At 50.8% G+C, this 22,851-nt stretch overlaps 1 protein-coding gene, 1 non-coding gene and 1 pseudogene across 2 annotated transcripts; 2 read left to right on the top strand and 1 right to left on the bottom strand.

The window, feature by feature from the left end:
• Positions 1–149: 149 nt before the first annotated feature.
• On the bottom strand, positions 150–246 carry LOC132594357 (Z30 small nucleolar RNA). The gene has a single exon (XR_009560510.1). It is a non-coding gene; the product is annotated as a Z30 small nucleolar RNA (small nucleolar RNA).
• An 11,061-nt stretch (positions 247–11,307) lies between these two features.
• LOC132594118 (neuroligin-2-like) lies at positions 11,308–14,869 on the top strand. The gene is given in 7 exon segments (XM_060290339.2): positions 11,308–11,452; positions 11,626–11,811; positions 11,935–12,127; positions 12,493–13,089; positions 13,889–14,098; positions 14,100–14,364; positions 14,367–14,869. Coding segments are annotated over 7 exon segments (1,941 nt in total). The 5' UTR covers positions 11,308–11,331; the 3' UTR covers positions 14,736–14,869.
• Positions 14,870–15,053: 184 nt separating this feature from the next.
• Positions 15,054–19,613, top strand: LOC132594338 (spermatid maturation protein 1-like; annotated as a pseudogene).
• The last annotated feature ends 3,238 nt before the right edge of the window (positions 19,614–22,851 follow it).

Genomic DNA, 22,851 nt, shown 5'->3' with positions numbered 1-22,851 from the left:
GATATCAAAGCCATATTTTTCACCTCAACCTACAAAGAAAAACAGGAAAGTATCAGTAATTCAAAAGAATATTAAACACTCTTACACATAATAAAACCAGTATCCAAATAGGCTAGAACATACCAATGTGGAAAAACCACAACCAGAATCAGCTCAGAGAGAAGATTAAGGGGTCATACCCTGGTCAATGCCAACACTGAAGCAATGGCAATGCCAGGTCAGACTATACTTCACTCATCATTGCATCATTGCTTTTCACCTCCTTGTATTATCTAAGAGCAGCCCAACACCCTATTTTCACATCCAAGAAAACTTAGGTTTACCCATGAGAAAAAAAGACTTCTTTTTAGATAAGTTGCAACCGTGGGCTTTCAATATTTGATCTTCTACTATTCACCTCAAGCAACTCTGCTGTACAAAAATGCAAACTTGAACAAGTTTTGTTTTGGAGGTGCTTTTTAAAAATTTTTGTAATACAGAGTAGAGTGGAGAAGCATTTACAGTACAGAAAAACATTTCTTGTTTTAGTGAGTCCAAACACCATGCATGATAAAATCTCAGGGATGTCTGTGAAGGGATTTATAATCTAGTTCTAAAGCAAAATCTTTAGAAAAGATTTTCTCCTAAAATCCTTTATAAAGTAAACTCCAGTTCATTTAATATACAATTTGATTTACAATTCTGCTGCCAACAAAGATGAAAAGTATAGTCATAAAAAATTTTATACAAGAGTCTGCTAAAGAGTCCAAGACCCAGGGAGGCTAGGATTTGACAAAGGTCCATAGAAAAATAACAGCAATGCTGGAAAGAGAAACTGAGGTCTGATTACCAGATTTATATTTTTCCACTACCAGCTAAATACAAGGTTTAATTTCATTTTTCTCCAGGCCATGGGCAAGATAAAGGAAACAATGCAAAGCCTGGGTAATTCACAACATGGATGATCAATTTCTGAATGAGAAAGCTGCCTGCATTTTATTTATTCTAAATGACACCTTCTCGTAGTTTACTATCGCTAACATGCTATGCTAAAGTACTAGGATCACAAACAATGTCAACCTCTCTAGCTTTTCAGCATTGTATCTAAATAACAATTCTGGAGACACAACATGCCTCCTTCAGCCATTTATAAATGTCAATAGCTTGATACTCCATAGTTAAAAACATACAGCTATGGTCTGTGTTCTCCATTCAGCAACTGAATTCCACAAAGAGAGGGAAACTAGTAAAGTGCCTGTTTAGAGACTTGAACCTGTATCTCATCAACCTGTGCAGAAGTAAGTACACGTTACAAAAAGCAAACAGGCTAAGAGAACTTAAATAACCTTGTCTAAAAGCATGAAACTTGTGAGCAGAGCTCCAAGTGTGCTCCAGCCACAGAGGGCAAACTTTCCTTGTTCTCTTCCACAGTATGCTTCCCTCTGTCTGGAGGGCCTTCCCTACCACTTTCAATCTGGAGAAAGTCTGTAGTTCTAAAACCTTGTTCAAACGTCACCTTCTCTGTTAAGTGGTCCCTAACTCCCTGAGTCATCCCCTCCTCTGACTCCCACAGCACTTTCCCCCACCACAGTACGCATCACACACCAATTATTCACCCATTCACGTCCCCCACCTCCCGTCTCTCCCACCAGCCCCATTACGCAGAGCTCCTAAAGAACCAGGACTTCCTCTTACTGGCCTTTGCATCCATTACACTCAGAATGATGCCTGGGACACAGAAGGCGGCTCAATAAGCGACAGTTTAATTCAGTCAGTGAACGACCCTCTCTACTAAACCCTAAGCGCCTGGATTATACAAGCATCAGCACAGTTTATAAAGCCGACTTACCTCCAACATTTCACATAGGTTAAGGACGTCCCTCAAGCATCTCTAAGCCCTCCGTCCTCCAACTTCTAACTCATGGCATTCTGCATGGCACCCTGCGCAGGACCACCAATTCTTATACACGGTGTATCCTCAAAACGATAATAATAACAACAATAACAATACTTCTGCTGATAATAATAATAATAACATCCAAACCCCACCAACTTCAGGAAAGACTGAGACGCCATCCTTCCGGGGAAACACAAGGCCGGATCCAGGGCTCAAACCAAAGCCTCAGGCAGGGGGTCCGCAGCCCGCTTTGGGAACCCCCAAAACTCTTACGCCCTAGACTCTCAGGAGGCCTGCCCAGGCCTGCAGAGGCTGACCGCAGCCCACCCGCCGCCGTTCAGTCCCAGAGGTACGGGCTTGGGGCTTTCCACACTGCTCCACCTCGCTACCCCGCCGGCTGCCGCGGCAGCCCGATTCGGACAACCAATCCCGCGACGACCAGTGGACCACGTGGGCCGCAGCCCTGAGGCTCGGCTGGTGCTAGGAGCAGCCAATCGGAGGGCTAGGCGAACGCCGGGGTTGGGGTGGGGAGAGCGGGCGGGAAGGCGTAGGCGTCTTTGCAGTCTCTTCTTGGCGTGGCGGGCTACATGCTCAAAGTTGAAAGCAAGACCCTGAGTAGTCCCCGCCCGCCCTCCAATTCCCTGATCTCCGACCTTGGGGAGACTGACATTTGGAGTGGTTTATGCTGGTGCCTCGTTTCACAACTGGGGAAGGGCATTTGAGGCAGGCTGTAGAGGGTGTGTGTGCCCTGGCTTTCCAGGAAGAACTATCGATTCAGTGTTCCGACAGTATCGTGCTTGCGCCGAATTCCCGCCTGAGGGCTAGGGGTTGGGGTGGACTTTGATTAATGTGTCCCTCTCTCCCCGACCAGGAGAAACTCATTGGCTTGTCAGGGGCTTGGACGCTTCCTGAATAAGCAAGAGGTGCCACTAAATATCAAAGAACTGTGAAAGAGAGCAAGAGAGGCTTCCTGGGAGAGGTGGCATTTGATCTAGGTTTTGAAAGATGCGTTGGATTTGGAGATTCTGGGAGAAAATAATTTAACTCCCGAATTAAATGAGAAAGCATAGGGGAGCTTACCAAATTTAGGTAAAGTTGAAACTGGTGTAGTGTTTTCCAAAATTCAGTGAGTTGGAAATACCAGGAGGAAACTTAACAACATAGATGTCCCCCAGCATCAAAACCAAACGACAAACTCCCACAATCCAGACTTACAGAATCATTAAGCTTGAATCTGGAGTTGGAACCCAGGCGTGTATATTTTTAATAAGTACCCCAGGGGAGATTCTGATTCACACCAAAGTTTCAGGACCAGTGTTAACGTAAAGAAAGGGGGTGATAAGAGATCTGAAAGACAGGGCAAGACTGTTAAAGATAGTGGCTTGCTGGCTGTGTAGTTTAGACTACTCTGGAGAAAGTGGGAGATTTAAAGATTTCAGAGTCTGAGGAGATGGGTGATCACAGCTGAAAACTCAATATGCAACTGTGTTTCAAAAATAGATTGAAGGAAGGCAGAGTGAAAGAAGGGGAAGCTATTGCCAAGTGATTGCAATGGTCCAGGTGAGAGCTAGTAAGAAATGGAGAGGTGGCATATGAAGGACAGCAGGAGGAATGTGATGAGTGTCAGATAGGGATGGGGAGAAAGATATGAGGAAATAAATGGAGAAAAATGGAATGTCCTCTGTACCAGACCTATGAAGGACCTCCATTGTACTTTAAGGATAGACTTTAGGCAGTGAAGAGAATGGGCCTTTGCAAGTGCTGCTTCCTCTGCCTGGTTTTCCCCTTCCTTCTCCATCGTCCTTTCTCAATCTGGTGCCTCCTTTTATTATTATTATTATTATTATTATTTTTTCCCAGCACGCGGGCCTCTCACTGCTGTGGCCTCTCCCGTTGCGGATCACAGGCTCCGGACGCGCAGGCTCAGCGGCCATGGCTCACGGGCCCAGCCGCTCCGCGGCATGTGGGATCTTCCCGGACCGGGGCACGAACCCATGTCCCCTGCATTGGCAGGTGGACTCTCAACCACTGAGCCACCAGGGAAGCCCTCTTTTTTTTTTATTAAGGTAAGTTTTTTTGCTTGTCTTTATGGAAATGAGGTTGTCCTTTTTTATGTTTTTTATTTATTTTATTTTTGGCTGCGTTGCCGTGCGCGGCCTTTAGTTGTGACGAGTGGAGGCTACTCTTTGTTGCGGTGCGCGGGCGTCTCATTGCGGTGGCTTCTCTTGTTGTGGAGCATGGGCTCTAGGCGCGCAGGCTTCAGTAGTTGTAGCGTGCGGGCTCAATAGTTGTGGCTTGCGGGCTCTAGAGCGCAGGCTCAGTAGTCGTGGCACACGGGCTTAGTTGCTCCGCAGCATGTGGGGTCTTCCCGGACCAGGGCTCGAACCCATGTCCCCTGCATTGGCAGGCATATTCTTAACCACTGCGCCACCACGGAAACCCTCAACTTGGTGCATTACTTGCAGGTTTCAGCTCACATACCATCTCACTTATGAAATCTTATCTTGTTCTCACAAGCATAGTCACTGTCACGCCTTAGAACACCCCAAGCACACTGTTCATATGTTTCTAGCTCTCCAGAATGGCACTAGAGTGTAGTGGTCATGTATATGGACTATAGTATTTGCAAGCACCATAAACTCTGTTCCTCAGTTTCCCCATCTGTGAAAACGGAATAATGACAGTACCTACCTCACAGAGCTGTTACGAGAACTGAATGAGAACAATGCGATAATACCTGGTGTTATCACATATGTTGTATTGCAATGAGTTCTTTAATATATGTTTTCCCCCTCTAGATTGTGAACAGGACATGTGTCTTATTCTTCTTGCTAACAGTAAAGGCTGCATGGCAGAATGATAGTAAATGGGTTTTGGAATCAGATAGATAGGAGTCCAAATCCCAGCTCTGCTACTTACTAGGTGTGTAATCTTCAACTTTACTTCCCTGAACTCAGTTTCTTCATTTATAAGATAGTGAAAATAATGCATGTCTTATAAGTTGTTACGAGGACAATTTGAGATCATCAAAGTTGCAGATCTGGCCCAAAGAAGGCAGTCACTAAATGGTGCAAATGATGGGTGGCCCCAGGACATAGTACCATGTTCAGAACACAGTAAATGCTTAGTAACTGATTATCGAATGAAAAGCTGACGTTATATGCCAGGCACCATGCTAACCTTTTAATATACATCATCGCACTTCATTCTCACAAGAACCGTATGGAGAAGGCACTATTATTATCTCCACCTTACAAAGAAGGAATGTGAGGTTTGGATTATCTTAACGAAGCTTTCTAAGCCAAAAAGTGCTAGAGCTAGGATTTCAAGGCCCTTGGTGCTTTAAAAAACAGCTGACTGAATGAGAGAATGAATGAAAGGAGACTTACCCAGAGTCAGGTGGTGGCGTGGTAGAACCAGCACTGTTACTCTTGGTCACCATGCTATCTAGTCTGCTATTCTAGCCGAATCATCTTGACAAATGAATTGAGAGTGAGATGGATGCTGGTATTTGGCAGTTTGTGTCTACTGACCAGGAAAACTGTGCTATACCTATCTCGGCTGATAAAGTGAAATGCTTGGTGAATGAACACAAATAAATTGGGAGCTCTAGTTCTTCGCCAGCTGTCAGCAGTGTGACCAGATCATTTTCCCAAGACCTAGAAAAAAACCACTGTACAAGCTACTGATTTCAAGTTGCTTTGTATCATGAACATTTGCTTTGAGGTATCAGAGCCAGAATGTGAGCTCCTCGCCGGCCTGATAACGTACTATTCATAACCAGAGGACTTAACTAAGGAACTCTGAAGAAGGAAGAGAAACCCTCTTTGCTCATCTTTCACATTATCCTTCCTTCTCCTGATTTGGTCCCTAATAGTGCATTAAAGAATAAGAAGGAGAAAACAATACAGTTCCTAGTTCTTCTGCCCCAAAAATGTCCTTCCTGTTGATTGGGAAGGAAAAAGGAGGTACTTAGGTAGATTTCAGATTTTGAAGACTCCAAAGCAATCCAGAATCCCAAACTTGAAAGGCAGTGGAAGGAGTAGGGGCATTTGTATTAAACAGACCTGGCTGTGCATGCCAGCTCTTCCACTTAACTGGCCATGTAATCTCAGGTTCCGTATCATGTGCCACACTCCCAGCTTGGTCCCTTGTGCCCAAATGCATATGTCCAGTAAATGACGGTCCTTTTTATCTTTCTAAAAGTAAGTGATATCAGAAGGATTTCAGTGTGAGAGTGAAACTGAGAATTAAGGTAGGTAGTAGAACTAAAAATGAGACTGGGGACTTCCCTGGCGGTCCAGTAGTTGAGACTCTGTGCTTTCACTGCAGGGGACGCGGGTTCAATCCCTGGTTGGGGAACTAGGATCCCAAATGCCACGTGGCACGGCCAAGAAATAATAATAATAAATTTTAAAATGAAATAAAAGTGAGACTGAATTTGGAAATGACGTGAGTGAAAAAGGGTTAAAGTTGAAGCTGAGAGCAGACCTCTGCAGTTTACTATGTTGCTGTGCTGATTTATTCATCATAGTATGTATTCTGCCTCCTATCCTGGAAATAACTTTTGAGCCAGACAGGTACAAAGTGTCATGCCAACAAAGCAGAACTCCATAGGAAGAGTGACCTCAGTTAAAAAAAAAAAAAAAACCCGAGGAGGTATTCAGAAACCTATTTCAGAATGCCATTTCAGCATAAGCAAATTGGAGTAGAAACAAAGAGTTGTTTGATGGTTTGACTTACGCGAGAGAAGTATGTTAGTTTCCTGTGGCTGCAGTAACAAATTGCCACAACCTTGGTTGTTTAAAACAATAACACTTTATTCTCTCACAGCCAGAAGTTTGACATACGAGGGCAGAAATCAAGGTGTCAGCATGGGCTGTGCTCCCCTCAGACGCTCCAGGGCAGAATCCATTTTGTGCCTCTTCCTGCTTCCTGTGCCTGCTGGCATTCCCTCACTTGCGGCCACATCACTCCAATCTCTGCCTCTGTGGTCACATTGCCCCCTCCTCTTTTGTAGGTATCAAATCTCTCTCTACCTCATTCTTTTTTTTTTTTAAGATTTTTTTTTTTGATGTGGACCACTTTTTCAAGTCTTTATTGAATTTGTTACAATATTGCTTCTGTTTTATGTTTTTGGTTTTTTGGCCACGAGGCATGTGGGGTCTTAGCTCCCTGACCAGGGACCGAACCCACACCCCCTCCATTGGAAGGCGAAGTCTTAACCACTGGACCTCCAGGGAAGTCCCTCTACTGAATTCTTATGAGAACACTCGTGATTGGATTTAGGGCCCACATGGATAATCCAGAATAATTTCCTCATCTCAACATCCTTTCTTAATCACATCTGCAAAGACCCTTTGTCCTTGTAAGTTAACGTTCATAGGTTCATCATCATCATCATCATCAATAATTGCTGGCCAATATTCACTTGTTCCAGTTTAACCAGCATCCCCAAAAGAGATAACTGTCTCTTACCTGTTTATTTTTTTCACTTAATTGTTTTTTTTAATTATGCAAACAATTGATGTTCATTGTAGACCATTTAGAAAATAGAGAAAAGTTAAAGAAAAAAAGGAAAGGAAAAGAAATTCAATGAAAAATCATCTGTAATCCTCTCATCCAGGGGTAGCCAAACCTTCACCAAAGAGTATTTTTCTAGGCTGGGTCTTGTGTCCAACAAAGAGGAAAAGTAGGAAAAAGAGAATAAAAGTGAATAGAATAGGACAAACGATTTGGAAGGTGATAGAACAGGTTAATATTGTTCATAATAGATATGTACAGGACAGCTTAATCTAAAATAAATGTAGAGCTTTGAAGTGAAATTAACCATGACAGGAGATGCTTGTATGATGTATAGAAATAACACTCAGCCCTTTAGAGGAGGGACGTTTTAGCTTTGGCCCCTCACTTGAAAACCCATGAATTTCCCCACTAATACTTCATTCTCTCCCAGAGGTCAGATCCTGGCCTGACAATCTGCCCTGTCATAGGCTTTTCTTGAGTCCTTATCAGCCTTCCTCAGGGGTCAATGTTATGAAGACTAGGGGAGTCTGGCAGAGTTCCTGCTCCTTCCAGGCTGATATCAAAGGGCAACAGGGGCTGTGACAGAAGACAAACATTCAGACAAAAGCCAGATGTGGAGCTGAAGCAATAAGAGGAAAAGCAAGAGCATCAGGTAAAAAAAAAAAAAATTTTTTTTAAATCTCATTCCTCTCAGTTTATGTCTGAGAGCATGAAGAGCTTAGTAAAATCATAGCTCAGGAGCAACTTGTAAAGGAGAATGAGTGAGAAATTTGGGGAAATGTGGAGCAGATGTTCATATGGAGCTAGACTCTCAGAAAACTTTGTATCTATCATGGTTGTCATCAGCAACCAAGTAACATCAATGAGCCTTGGGAGTCATGAGAGTATAGTTCTGCTAGTTCAAAAGCAATTAGATTTGTTTGTGAGTCCCAGCAGGTGGAAGTTATAGGGAGACAAATTATAGCTGAAAATAAGGAAGCTATTTCGTTTCTTTTTCTTTTTTTTTTTTTTTTTCTTTTTTTGCGGTACGCGGGCCTCTCACTGCTGTGGCCCCTCCCGTTGCGGAGCACAGGCTCCGGATATGCAGGCCCAGCGGCCATGGCTCACGGGCCTAGCAGCTCTGCGGCATGTGGGATCTTCCCGGACTGGGGCATCCCCTGCATCGGCAGTCCGACTCTCAACCACTGCGCCACCAGGGAAGCCCGAGGCTATCTTTTTATTGGAGTGGATGATAGGAGTAAGAAAGTTCTGGGATGTGCTAAAGAAAAGGTTGACCGTGATTCTTTGAAAAAGAAAATAGAAAACACAATATACAAATTACCTTGTGTCCATTTTTGCCAGTCTCAATGCCAGATAGATTTCACAGTCAAACTCTTGGATGTGTTAGCTGGGGGAGAGCTATATGGCTATGCTTGTGTGATCGGAGTGAAGCCATTCTGTGGTGCACTTTTCTCAGAAGCTCCCTGTTCCTGGATGGTGAAGGACAAGGATATTTGCAAACTGACAACTCAGGAATGGGTAGGCATGGTGATGGACACAGATCCAGGTAAGATGGAGAAAACTCCCTTCTTGTCCTTTCTACCTCTTTGGAACCTGTATATTAAACAGGTTTCCTTCTGTTTCCTATGACTTTGAACTTCTCACACACACTAAATTCTGTGTTTTTTGAATCTTCAAGTATCCTACTTTCCATACATGAGAAAATTTTGTTGGGTGATGAGAAGCCCAAATGAAGTATCTTATAAAAGGCAATTTCCCACATCAGATGAAAAGAAAATTGTCTGGGGATGATTGCCTTACAGTGGTGTATTGGAACTGGCTCTTACTGGCTCGAGAGCCATTTGTTAACTTTTCAGGAATCTTTTGAGCCAGTTGTTAAACAGTCATTACTAAAAATTAAGTTTTATAAAGTTACAGTTCAATAAATTGTATTTAAAACAAATTTATTTATTTTTTTCTTCTTTGCGGTACGCGGGCCTCTCACTGTTGTGGCCTCTCCCGTTGCGGAGCACAAGCTCCAGATGCGCAGGCTCAGCGGCCATGGCTCACAGGCCCAGCCTCTCCGCAGCATGTGGGATCTTCCCGGACCGGGGCATGAACCCGTGTCCCCTGCATCGGCAGGCAGACTCTCAACCACTGCGCCACCAGGGAAGCCCAAGACATTTGGACTGTTTTTAAAGTTGGGAAATATAACATTTGAAAAAACAATTTTAATTTGGAGCAAAATAACATTTAAAAAAAACAAGTTTAAGTTGGCAAATTGATGCCACAATCGAAACAGCAGAAAGCTGCTACAGTTTCCAAAAAAAAGCCTGTCCGATGCAGAAAACGCACATTTGAAGCAAATTAAAGAATTTGGACATTTTTGAAAACAGGGCGAAATATCTTGAAGTTTCACCACAAAATTTTGAAAAAGTGCAAAGAACTTTTTTCTTTTTTTCCAAAAACGGATCTTTTTGGTTTCTTGTTTTTTTGGGTTTTTTTAATTTTCTTGTTGAATCTGCCCCGAGAGCTTCTTGTTTTTTGGTTGTTGTTTTTTTCTTTCTTCTTTCTTGATCCTCTTTTTTGTTGTTGGTTTTGAATTCTTGTCGCCCCAGCCCCCCTTCCTGCTCCTCCCCTTTCTGACTCCCCCTCCCCCCTCGCTGGGAGTGGAGGTGCTGGGTGGGGAGGAGCGGGGAGGGGTGAGGACATTTAGGACAGGACCTCGGAGGGAAGGAGACCAGCCTGAACTGTTGGAAGGCCACTGGAGGTTCAGGAACAAAGGGAACAATAGGATTGGGGGAGGACACAGAGAGGGCACTGCCCACCTAGGAGCTCCTGGCCAAAGTCAGGTGGAAGGAGGTGTCATAGAAGGTCCTAAGAGACAGGAGGCAGGAAGCTGTCTGTGGGGGGTTGGAGGGGAGTGTCTCAGTGACCTGTTGGTTGACCTTCTGCCAGGAGGGAAGTTCCTAGCGGCATGAGGGAGGCGGGCAGAGGCACTGGGGACCAGCTGTGGAGGCCCAGGCCTGGATCTAATTTGCCCGAGTGCCCAGGCTGGTCAGAGATTGCAGGTGTCAAGAAAGAGGAGGGCCTGGAGGCCAGGGGTGACGCCAGCACAGGCACTGTGGCTGCATCGTGGAGGAGCTGCAGGGGCAGCCCTGGCAAGCCCTCGCAGACTCCCACCCTCTTCCGGAATTAGTTACCCCTCAAGGGGCCTTCTACATATGGGAGTGATCATGGGATCCTTTGGGGACATGGCAAGAGAAGGGTCCAGAGCTCAGGACTTAGGCCAGTTTGGGGGGTCCGAGACTAGAGCTGGACCCTGGCTTCATTAGGCAGGCTCTTTCCCACCCTGCCGCCTCCGGCCACAGTAATTAAGCTTGGGGTTGCCATGGTAACTGGGGAGGAGACCAAGCCCCTAGGGACCCTAGGGCCTGGCACACCCTCACCCACAGACCAGGCTACCATGTGGAACTGAGGCCCACGGCCTGAGTCGAAGGAAACGCCAGGACCCTCCCAGGATCTCTAGCTCCAGTGACAGCCTTGGGAGCTCGCTCTTCCTAGGAGCAGGAAGGAGATTTGCTGTGTGTTTGTGGGGAGGGGTTCCTCTGGGTCCAGCAGATGCCCTGAGGAGGGCCAGCCCCCAGCCCTGCCTCTGCTAGGCTTCTTGGAAGGTCTGCCAGGCATGGGGAGAAATGCTGTAGGGCACACCGGCAGGAGGTGGGGAGGGATCGTCTGCCAGGGTTAGCTGGGGAGGGAGGGAGGAGAATCCGGTCTTGCCCCCCAGGTATGGGAGTGACATGTCCCCTGAGCTCTGGGCTGGAACTCAGCAGGCCTGGGAGCTGGGCGGTGCTGCTTCTGGTTTGACGGTGTCCTTGTCCCCCACCCCCCGGCCCACCGACCCGCCCCCTCCCCACGCAGATATCCGGGACTCCGGGAAGAAGCCGGTGATGCTGTTCCTGCATGGTGGCTCCTACATGGAGGGCACCGGTAACGTGTTGGATGGCTCTGTCCTGGCCACCTACGGCAACGTCATTGTAGCCACACTCAACTACCGGCTTGGGGTGCCTGGTGAGGGTGGGCAGCCAACTCTAGGGGCTGGAGTCTGGGAGGAGGGCCTGCTGGCAGGGTTCCTCTAAACCCAGCAGAAGCAGAATGGCTTCTGGGTTGGACTGAGCTGCCCAGAAAGAGGGCAAGTGTGCTGTGACACCCCCAGGAAGCCCCCTTTTTTCCTCTACCCCCATGTTTTCTCAGCACTGGGGACCAGGCTGCAAAAGGCAACTACGGGCTCGTGGACCAGATCCAGGCCCTGCGCTGGCTCAGTGAGAACATTGCCCACTTTGGGGGCGACCCCGAGCGCATCACCATCTTCGGATCTGGGGCAGGGGCCTCCTGTGTCAACCTTCTGATCCTCTCCCACCATTTGGAAGGTACCAGCCACCTCCTCAGCCTGTCCCTCTTGTCCCCTTTCTCACACCCCCAACCCCACCAGGTCCCCCTTCTCTTCCCTCAGGCTGATAACAGCCCAGCCTAAAGCCTGCCTGTCCCACCAGGGCTGTTCCAGAAGGCCATCGCCCAGAGTGGCACTGATATTTCTAGGTGGTCTGTCAACTACCAGCTGCTCAAGTACACGCGGCTGCTGGCGGCCAAGGTGGGCTGTGACCGGGAGGACAGCGCAGAGGCTGTGGAGTGTCTGCGCCGTAAGCCTTCTCGGGAGCTGGTGGACCAGGACATACAGCCCGCCCGGTATGGGGGTGGGAGAGGGCCAGGTCCAGGCCTCCATTCTCCTTGCTGGTTCCAAGGAGGTTGAGGGTGAGAGGTGCCCGCAGGCCACAAGCATTCCATTTAGCCAGGAGATGTGGACTTCAAGGCCCTCCCGGGGCCTTGCCTTCTCCCAGAAGCCTTCCCTAGGCGGAGGTGCCTAAACAGAGCCAGTGTGCACGAGGCTTCATGAAGTGCTTGAGGGAGGACTTCCTGATAGGTCAAGTACCCTGAAGGGCTCAGAAGGTTTTAACTAGGGGAGAGGGGTCTTCTGAGCAGAGGACTCAGCCGGCTGTGAGCTGAGAGGAGGCCGGTGAACAGGTGATGCGACCTTGACCCCTTCTCCCCAGCTACGATATCACCTTTGGGCCCGTGGTGGACGGTGACATAGTCCCCGATGACCCTGAGATCCTCATGCAGCAGGGAGAATTCCTCAACTACGACATGCTCATCGGTGTCAACCAGGGAGAGGGCCTCAAGTTCGTGGAGGACTCGGCGGAGAGCGAGGACGGCGTGTCCGCCAGCGCCTTCGACTTCACCGTCTCCAACTTTGTGGACAACCTGTATGGCTACCCGGAGGGCAAGGATGTGCTGCGGCAGACCATCAAGTTTATGTACACGGACTGGGCCGACAGGGACAATGGCGAGATGTGGCACAAGACCCTGCTGGCGCTCTTTACCGGCCACCAGTGGGTGGCACCGGCTGTGGCCACCGCCAAGTTGCACGCTGACTACCAGTCCCCTGTCTACTTTTACACCTTCTACCACCACTGCCAGGCTGAGGGCCGGCCCGAGTGGGCAGATGCAGCGCACGGGGATGAGCTACCCTACGTCTTTGGTGTGCCCATGGTGGGTGCCACCGACCTCTTCCCCTGCAACTTCTCCAAGAATGATGTCATGCTCAGCGCCGTGGTCATGACCTACTGGACCAACTTCGCCAAGACCGGGTGAGGGCCAGAGGGGCTGGGTCAGGCATCCCTGCAGGTCAGGGCACACACCGCCTCCATCCTCAGCCCCTTCTCTCCCTCTCCTTCACACGGCCATCATTCCTCCATCAAGGCACTCTTGCCTTCTCGACTCAGACACCTGCCGGACAGCTCTTCTGTGTGTGTTGAAGACTCAGAAGAGTTGGAAGAGAGGTCCCTGTCTTTTCTGGGGGGCGGGCTCACTTGGTGCCTTTGGCTCCGTGTCTGTCTCTCCTTCCCTCCCTTGCCCACCCAGCTCTCTCCTTCTCCTCCCAGAGCTCGGCCCGCTGTCTGAGTGCTCCCATCTGTGTATCTGAGTGTGTGTGAGGGTTTGTGTCTGTCTGTCTATTGCTGTCTCTGCCTCTCTCTCTTGAAATCTATTGATATCTCTGCTTGCTTTGATCTGGTTACTCTGTACTCGCTGGTTTCCCCCTGGCTGTCTCTCATGTCCTTTTGTGTCTCTGTTTCCATATGTCTCTATCTCATTCATTCTCAGACTCTGCCTCTGTCACTGGTGGTCTGTCTCTTCCCTCTCTGCCCCTCTGTCCTCATCTCAGACTGTCTCTGGCAGTCTGGCTTCATCCCTCTTTGTCTGTCTGTCCGTCCGTCTCTGGCAGTTTCTCTGTCTCTTCGTATCCGTCTCTGTCTCACTTCCCGTCTCCCCAGCTCTCTGCATCTCTGTCCATCTCTCTCCCCATTCCTCCCATAGCACGCCCCCACCCCTGCCTTTCATGGGAGCCTCACCCTTACTCCTCCTTTCCCTGCCCCGTTGTGTCCACAGCGACCCCAACCAGCCGGTGCCACAGGACACCAAGTTCATCCACACCAAGCTCAACCGCTTCGAGGAGGTGGTGTGGAGCAAGTTCAACAGCAAGGAGAAGCAGTACCTGCACATCGGCTTGAAGCCGCGCGTACGCGCCAACTACCGCGCCAACAAGGTGGCCTTCTGGCTGAAGCTCGTGCCGCACCTGCACAACCTGCACACGGAGCTCTCCGCCGCGCCCGCCCCCTGGTGCCCCCGGCACTCGCCGCCCCCCGCCTCCGGCCACCCTGCAGCCCGAGCCCAAGCCCGAGCCGGGCCCCCGGGCCTACGACCGCTTCCCCGGGGACTCCCGAGACTACTCCACGGAGCTCAGCGTCACCGTGGCCGTGGGCGCCTCCCTCCTCTTCCTCAACATCCTTGCCTTCGCCGCCCTCTACTACAAGCGGGACCGGCGGCAGGAGCTGCGGTGCAGGCGGTTCAGCCTCCCCACCCACCCCGCCCCGGCGGCTTGGGCACCGGCGTGCCCGGCGGGGGCACCCTGCTCCCTGCTGCCGGCCGTGAGCTGCCACCCGAGGAGGAGCTGGTGTCGCTGCAGCTGAAGCGGGGCGGGGGCGTCGGCGCGGAACCTGCGGTGGCCCTGCGCCCCGCCTGCCCGCCCGACTACACCCTGGCCCTGCGCCGGGCGCCGGACGATTTGCCACTCTTGGCCCCCGAGGCCCTGACCCTGCTGCCCAGCGGCCTGGGGCCACCCCCTCCCCCGCCGCCCCCCTCCCTGCATCCCTTTGGGCCCTTCCCCCCGCCTCCCCCCACCGCTACCAGCCACAACAACACGCTCCCCCATCCCCACTCCACCACTCGGGTATAGGGGGCGGCTCGGGGAGGCCCCCCTCCCCGGCCCTCCCGGCCAGCTCAGAAGGCAGGGAGGAGGACTTGGCGACAGGCTTTTGTCGTGTGGAGCTGTGACACATCGAGGAGCTTTAGGTGGACATGGGTTTCCTCGCCGGGATGTGTGCGCTTCTCCCGCGCGGAGTGGCCCGTTCTCTTCTCTGGACCCGGGCCTTTGAACAACTGGGGGGGGGGTGTTTTTTCCCCTCCGTCGTCTGGACACCCGTCTTCGGTGTGTGGAGACGTGGAAGTATTTTCCCACGTGGAGGTGTGCTTTCTCACGAGGGGGTGAGAAACCATGTGCAGGGTGAGGGGTTTTTTTGCCGCCCTGGACACATGTTGGCTCCCTCAAAGAATTTCTGTGGGGATTTGTGCCCCCACCTCCTCCCTCCTCCCACCCCCTGGAGACCCTGGAAGTGGTGTGTTCACAAACAGCGACCCTTGGCCACCGGACGACGCAGGGTGGTGCCTGGGAAGTAGCGAGGAAATCACAGCCCCCCTGCCCTGCCCCCAGCCCTCCCGCCCCAGCGAAGCATGTGTATCCCCCGTGGCACAAATGAGGTGAAGCACGGTCTCCCCCGGGCAGGCCTCGCCTTCCACAGATGACAGACACACATTCCCTGCCACGGGGAAGAGAGGAGACCTTGCATCCCTGTGCTGCCTGGGAACTTGTCTTCCCCTGGGTCCAGGATGCATTTCTGAGTGGAAACATGTTCTTGCATGTGGATGTACGTTTTCCCATGCAGACAGCCCCTTTCTCTCCAGCACTTCCCTGCATCTTAGGGCCTCAGGCCCAGCACTTAACTTCTCACACAGCAGGTGTGAAAGGACTTCAAACTGACAGAAGCTGAGGGGGAGGGACAAACCCTGAGGAGATGAACAGACCCTAAGCTCTGCCCTTCCTTCCCCTAGAGTTCGGGGGGTGGGGTGGGGTGGGGGGCTGCGTGGCACCTGCCACCCACAGAGGCCGTGCATGTTTGACCAAAACTCTCACCGCGGTCTGAGGGCAGCCCTTCTTCCCTCAGTCCTCAGACCGTCGCTCATCCGTGCCAAACTGCTGAGGTGGGTTTGAGGGGCGAAGACCCCCCAAAACGTGCCAAGGATTCCTCAGCCCTGGGCCAGGGCAGGTAGGATACAGGAGAGGAGGAGGTGGCAGCTAAAGGGGTCCCGCCTGCGTCCCTCTTCTCGCCATGTCTCATTCCTCCCTCTCTGCCCCTGTTTTCCCTCCCCCCTTCGCTGTCCCCCTCTGAAGACATCCCTTCCTGGTCTCAAGCCAGCTTCTCCCCTCAGCTGCCCACCCCCTCCTTTGACCTGCCCCCTCTCCCCTGGGCCCCCAGGGCTGAAGGAAAGGAGCAGTGGAGGGGGGAGGGGAGGAGAGCAGGGGAGAAAGACTTCCCCGGACAGGTTGGGGGAGAGAACGGGGTCAGCTGTACTGAGGAACAGATGGAGGGGGCAGTGGGGGACAGCGCTTGGGCAGACACCAGCAGGAAGAATTTGATTTGAAAGGATGTGTGTAAGGTGACTGCCCAAAGAGAAACGGTTTGGGCCTCTGGGGAAGGGAACAATGTCGGGAAGCGTTTCAAGGGACACCAGCCGAGAAGGAGCCAATCCCCGTCTGCTGGCATTTTGTGGGTTCATTGGTGCCAAATTTGAATAGGGGGTGAAGTGCTGTCTTCCACTGACCCCCAAATCCCTGGTCTTGTCTCCCCAGAACTTTGCCTCCTGACTGTCCCTTCTGCCCCCACCTCCACCCATGGAAACTTAGTTCTTTTCCCACCCCTTCCCCTGCCTGGTCTAGCTCCTTTCCAAAGAGCCCTGCCTTCTAAATGCTAGGGACCTGGGCCCTGAACCCTGTAGACAGATGCCCCCCAAACTGGGGCATGGGAGGGGGGCTGGGGGACCCCATGATTCAGCCATGGACTCCAATGCCCAGCCCCTGTCCCCAGAACAATTCCTTGACAATCCCCTGTCCCCACCCCAACCCTTCGCGGCTCTGTACACATTTTTAAACCTGGCAAAAGATGAAGAGAATATTGTAAATTGTCGGAGTCCAGCTCCAACGAGTCCAGGTAAACCTGAGGGATGGACGGCGTCGGCGAAGGAAACAAGACATGACACCCTTTGTAGATGTCAGCACGTCAAGCACAAATTTATTTTTCAGAGCAGGTATTTATATATAGGCAGGTTTCATCATCATGTACAAAATCAAAACATCTCAACATGTTCTAACCTCAAAATATTTTTGTCAGTTTTCTGAAAATGTCCCCAGTTTCTAGATGTACTAACAAGATAATTCCCCAAGTTCTCATTAGTTGCAGGTTATTTTCTAATAGTTAAGCCAAGCTATTATGTAAGGTCTTTAATACAGAAGTGCAATCTTCGTGTTCTTTCTGCATGGGCAAGTTTTTTTTTTTTTTAAACATCTTTATTGGGGTATAATTGCTTTACAATGGTGTGTTAGTTTCTGCTTTATAACAAAGTGAATCAGTTATACATATACATATGTTCCCATATCTCTTCCTTCTTGCGTCTCCCTCCCTCCCACCCCTCCAGGCGGTCACAAAGCACCGAGCTGATCTCCCTGTGCTATGTGGCTGCTTCCCACTAGCCATCTACCTTACGTTTGGTAGTGTATATATGTCCGTGCCTCTCTCTCGCTTTGTCACAGCTCACTCTTCCCTCTCCCCATATCCTCAAGTCCGTTCTCCAGTAGGTCTGTGTCTTTATTCCTCTCTTAACCCTAGGTTCTTCATGACACTTTTTGTTCTTAAATGCATGGGCAAGTTTTTTGAATAGTGCCTTAAAAATATTTACAATATATCCTACAGTTCCTGTGTACTTGACTCCACTAGTAGCACTTACAATACCTCCTATGCTCCTGTTTATCACCTGGCAATTGTTGCCAGAGTATTAACCTTTCTTTATAGTGGACCCATATGAAAGCAAAATCAACAACAACCCCTTCGTAGGGCCACTGTTGTTCAATTGGGGGTGTTTTCCATAGGAACATCCCTGTATTTCCATTTGTGTATTGCATTCCCAGTTTCCTGGGGCCAAAATAGGTATTTTCCATTTTGTAATAACAATAGTAGGGGGGGTAGTAGTTTTTCTCATCTTCCTAACCCTGGGCGCAAATCCCCCTTGTGCTGTTTCCATAGATAAGCTTAACACAACCAAACAAATCAATAGAGATGTAGTCCACTGTCCTGGCACAGTGCTGCTTTGCAGTCCTGCCTTTGATTGCATCATGACTTTGTCACGGCGCAGGGACTCCAGGATGGAATATTGTAAATATAAAAGTTTAACTGTTGGTTTTGCCTGCTGTTATGTTGGGAGGTAGGGGTGGGGCTCTGAAGAGACAAACCCTGGAGAAGTGACTCTGCCAGTGAGGGAGGAGGAGGGGGTCCGAGCCCACAGCCCTTTCCAGTGAACAGCTCTGAGGTCAGAGAGAAAGGGGGAGTGAGTGCTGGGGTGAGGTGGTCATTGGTAATGGGGTTGTTCAGGGAGTTAAGATCAGGACCAGTGTTTGTGCAGAGGTCAGAGCCTGGTGTAGAGGACCAGGCAGGGGCTGATGGGGACAGACACCAAACAGGCCAGAGGGCCTATGGGCTGGTGCAGGTGGCTGGCTACAGGAGAGACATGCAAGGTGAAGGGTTTGGCCTCTGCTAAGCCCTGGCCCAGGCTGGAGTGTCAAACACAGGCCCAGGACTCTCCCTCTTGGCACACCGTGAGGGAGAGCCCCACATCGTTGTGACCCGCTTACCCCCAGGAGCCTCTGGGACAGGAAGGCGGCTGGTAGTACTGTGGGCACAGTAGGTTGGGGCCCTAGGGACCCCCATGGCCACGGCCACTCAGTCACTGTGTCCTCCCCCACCTAGCTCTGGCGCAGACTCCATGGCTTCTTACACCAAGTGTTTCGTGTTATTTGTGAGAAAGGTAAGTGGAGGATGGGGAGGTTGGGGAATAGGAAAGGCAGAAACCAGGTGTTCTAGCCCTGACCTTAAGTGGACCCCTTCCCCTCGCGCTCTCCCTGCTCAGACACCATAACTATGCAGCTTCTCTTCCTGCAACCTGCCTCTCCATCCCTGGAGGAGCCAGGCTCCCCACCAGCCTCTCACCTGTCCCCGATCCACAGAAGCTTCTAAGTTATGCTCACCTGGGAAGCAGACCCAGCCCCCGAAGCAGAGCGCCCCTGCAGTCTGCCTTCGGTGCACCATGGACCCTGTGAAAATGATCGTGTCCCCCCCACCCACTCGCCGCCATCGCCGTCGCGACTCTTCAGCACGCCGCGCCCACCGCCCCGTAGCCTGGGTCCCTGACAACTGACAGCGATGACGAGAAGCCCCCACGTCAGCACACAACAATCTGCCCCCACAACTGGAATTGCCCCAAGGACTGGGAAGGCTTTCAGTCCACCCAGGGGTTCTGGACTCCCTGGGCCCAGGATGCTGTGGAGCCACCTACCCAGACCATCCGCTTCCAGCAAACTGTAGAGGGAAGGCCGCTCAAAAGAGAGGCAGTCAGAGCTGGGCCTACAGGCCTACGCGTACCCTGTGAACCCCCGCCCCACAGCCCTCAGGCCCTGAGCCACAAGAACGGTTGGGGGGTGCCCCAAGCAGAACAGGAGCAGTGCTCGCCAGCCCAGCCACCCATCCTGGGCCCAGCCCACGTCGCAGACATCCCCCGGCGCCACTCCTCAGGGCGCATAGCCTATAATGCCAGAGACGTGAGGCGGCAGCTGTGGGAGCTGACCAGGGAGGTGGAGGCCCTGTCCCACTGTTACCCCCCGGTCTCTGGATCCAGCACGGCTGAGGGGACGGGAAAGGCCTAGGTATACCGTTCCCTGACAGAGAGGTGACTGGGAGAAGAATAAAAAGAAGAGAGGAGGTGGTTTGTGGTGGTTTGGGGGGTGCCAGGGCCCACATAGCCACAGGGAATTCCCGGGATGTCCAGTGATTAGGACTACACGCTTTCATTGCTGACGGCCCCAGTTCAATCCCTGGTTGGGGAACTAAGATCCTGCAAACCACACTGCATGGCCAAAAAGAAAAAAAAAGAGAGAAAGAAAGAGAAATAGCCAGTGGGCATTTTCCATCAAGACTCCAAACACACAGCAGGTGCTCAATATAGACCCACTTAATGGAATCAGCTTAAAATGATCGATAACGTTAGTCAAATGAAAATGAACAGAGAAGCAGGGTGATTCATAAAAGGCCTATCTGCTCACATTCCAGGAACCCATCTGGTATGGAAGGTGAGGTCTATATTCCTCTATATCTGTTGAGATGTTCATTGTGCAAACAAAATGACTTGAGGTTCAACAGGTACCACTTTCGCAGACCCCAGCAATGAACCCCAGCAATGATCCCAGGACTGCCTCCACAAGAACTCAGGCCTTGCCCGAGATCCAGGCCTCCCCAAGAACCCGGGCCTTGCTCAAGATCCAGGCCTCCACAAGCTTCCAGGCCTTACCCAAGACCCTTACCTCTACAAGAATCCAAGCCTTTCCCACGACTCTGACTTTCAGAAGAATCCAGTCATTACACAAGATTCTAGCACCCAGAAGAGCTTAGGTTCTACTCGAGATAGACGTTTCTTTAAACGCCCATATCTCACCCAGCCCTCTGGTCTCCACAAGAACACACCATTTCTCCAAACTTCTGACATTCAGAGGAGCTCAGGCTTTATGCACGATTCTGGAGTCTATAGGAATCTAGAAAGAAAGCAAAAGACTGTATTCTATAAAAGTCAAGAGCTCTCCCAAAAAACTGGCTTCCATAATAGCCCACACCCTTCTCAAGATTCTGGATGTGACAAGAGTACAGGTAATGCCCAAGATTCAGGAGTCTCTAGGAGTCCAGACTTTACCCAAGATTCTGGGACAGAGAAGCGTCCACACCTTGCCTAAGACTCTGGAGTCAACAAGAGCTCAGGCCTGTGCCAGGAATCTGAAGAGCCCAGGCCTTGTGGAAACCCCTCACTTCCATAAGGGCTCAAGTCTTACCCGAGACTCAGGAGACTACAAGAATCCAGGTCTTACCCAAGATTCTTGAGTCTACAGGAGCCAAGGCCTTACTCAAGATTCTGACCTCCATAAGTATCCAGGCCTTACCCAAGCCACTGAAGTCAAAAGGAGATGTGGCCTTACCCAAGATGCTGGAAATTACAGGAACTCAGAACATACCCATGACCCTAACTTCCACAAGTACTCGGGAATTAATCGCGATGCTGGCCCCCGTAAGGGTCCAGCTCTTACTCAAGACTCTGGCTTATCCAAGAGATCAGGCCTCCATAACAACTCATGCCTTATCCCAAACCCTGGCCTCCACAAGAACCATCTGGAACTGACTCTGTCCAAGTTTTGGGCCCACATCAGACCCGAAAGTCATTTATATCTGAGGCAGTTCCTCGAAAGGAGGATGCTGGGCAGCACATACCATGGACTTCTGTCCCACCCAGTCAGAACTCCTGCTCTCCCAGGGCTCAGGTGGCCTACAATGACCTGCAAACCTTCTCAGAGGTACCTGTACTGATTGAGCTGCAATCATCCTCCCGGCGAGCAGGCAGCCAAGACTGGGTGTACCACCCAATGGATACAGTTCCTCCAGCCTGCCAGAACTATCGCCAGATTTCTACGCCTCCCAAAACCAGCTGGAAGCCCTACTGTCCTGGGTCAGGCACCCGGCTAGGACATGTGGTCTTTGACGCCCGCCAGAGACAGTTCAGAGCAGGCAGGGACAAGTGCGAAGCTCTGTCTCCCAGGCGCCTTCACTGAGAGACATCCAACAACTCACCAGAGACCATCAAGGAGTGGGGATATCAGTGTGTGATGAGCAACTTAGAAAAAGAGGGACAGATATGCATGAGGAGTAAAGAGACAAGAGAAGAGTTCTGTGGTTGCTTGAGGACATCCACCCCAGCCCCATCCCACAGGGCCTGATGAGGACATAAATTATCCCTGCTGTCCCTCCATCGCTGTCTAGCTAAATCCGTTATCCCCAAGGCCCTAGAGCTGCACTGTCAATTACAGTAGCCACTAGCCAAATGCCTATTGGAATGTAAATTAGTTAAAATTAAGGAAAATTAATTCTGTTAAAAATTAAGTTAAAATGTTAAAAATTCTCTTCCTCAGGGAACAGAATTTCCCTGGCATCCAATTCTGTTCCCTGGTGGTCCAGTTGTTGGGACTTGGCGCTTTCCCTGCTGTGGCTGGGGTTCAATCCCTGGTCGGGGAACTCAGACCCCGCAAGCTTCATGGCTTGGCCAAAAAAAAAAAAAAAATTCTGTTCCTCAGTGCCATGACCTTCTAAGGGCTCAGTAGGCACATGGAGCTAGTGGCTACTGCATTGGACGGCACAGATTTAGAACATTTGCATCATCATGGAAAATGCTATTGGAGAGCAGTGCTTTAGAGTTTAGAGCAATTTTTCTTTCCCTGTCATCTACCCCCAGCATCTTAAAGCTCCCCCAGAGCCTAGAGAACTTTGCTCTTTTTAGGGTGGTTCAGAAGCCACCCTCTGGGGAGGAGGTAAGATGTGGGGCTGGACACCTAATGCCTGATTTCCCCAGACTGTGAGAAAGAGCCCAGGTTTCAGCTTTCCTCATCTGGTCTCTTGGGTCACGACCAGATGTATGGAAACTTGCCTCCTCCATTCTGGGCTGTGTTTGGGGCTCTTGGTTACTGAGGGAGAAGAACTCTCTTTGTCAGTGACTAGGAAACCTTGTGTTTTAGGCTCCCCAAATTGAGCCCTGGATTCTGAGGGTCCCCTCCTTCATAGGCCTCTAAATTTTTCGAGGTGTCTCCACTTAATTTTCTTGCCCATGGACTTAGGCCTAGTTCACTGTGGAGACAGACCCCTGGGACAAAGGAATGTAAGAATTCCTGGGCTGCCTGCCCGAAGCCTGGCAGCGCAACTCCCCACCCGGCCCACGGACGGAGCCTCCCCAGCTGTGCTCACAGCCAGCCCAACCGCAGCCCGCACCCTTTCACGGGACACTTGAACTACTCCCGGGATCCCCACGCGGTGCGGCGCTGGGCAGCCGAATGGGCCGAGATGCTGCCCGTGCGGCGCCCTCTGGCCACGTCCGCCTCCCTC

This window comes from Globicephala melas, chromosome 20 (genome assembly GCF_963455315.2).
Source record: "Globicephala melas chromosome 20, mGloMel1.2, whole genome shotgun sequence".
In the NCBI taxonomy this organism is placed as follows: Eukaryota; Metazoa; Chordata; class Mammalia; order Artiodactyla; family Delphinidae; genus Globicephala; species Globicephala melas.
This window is presented reverse-complemented; position numbering and strand designations above follow the sequence as displayed.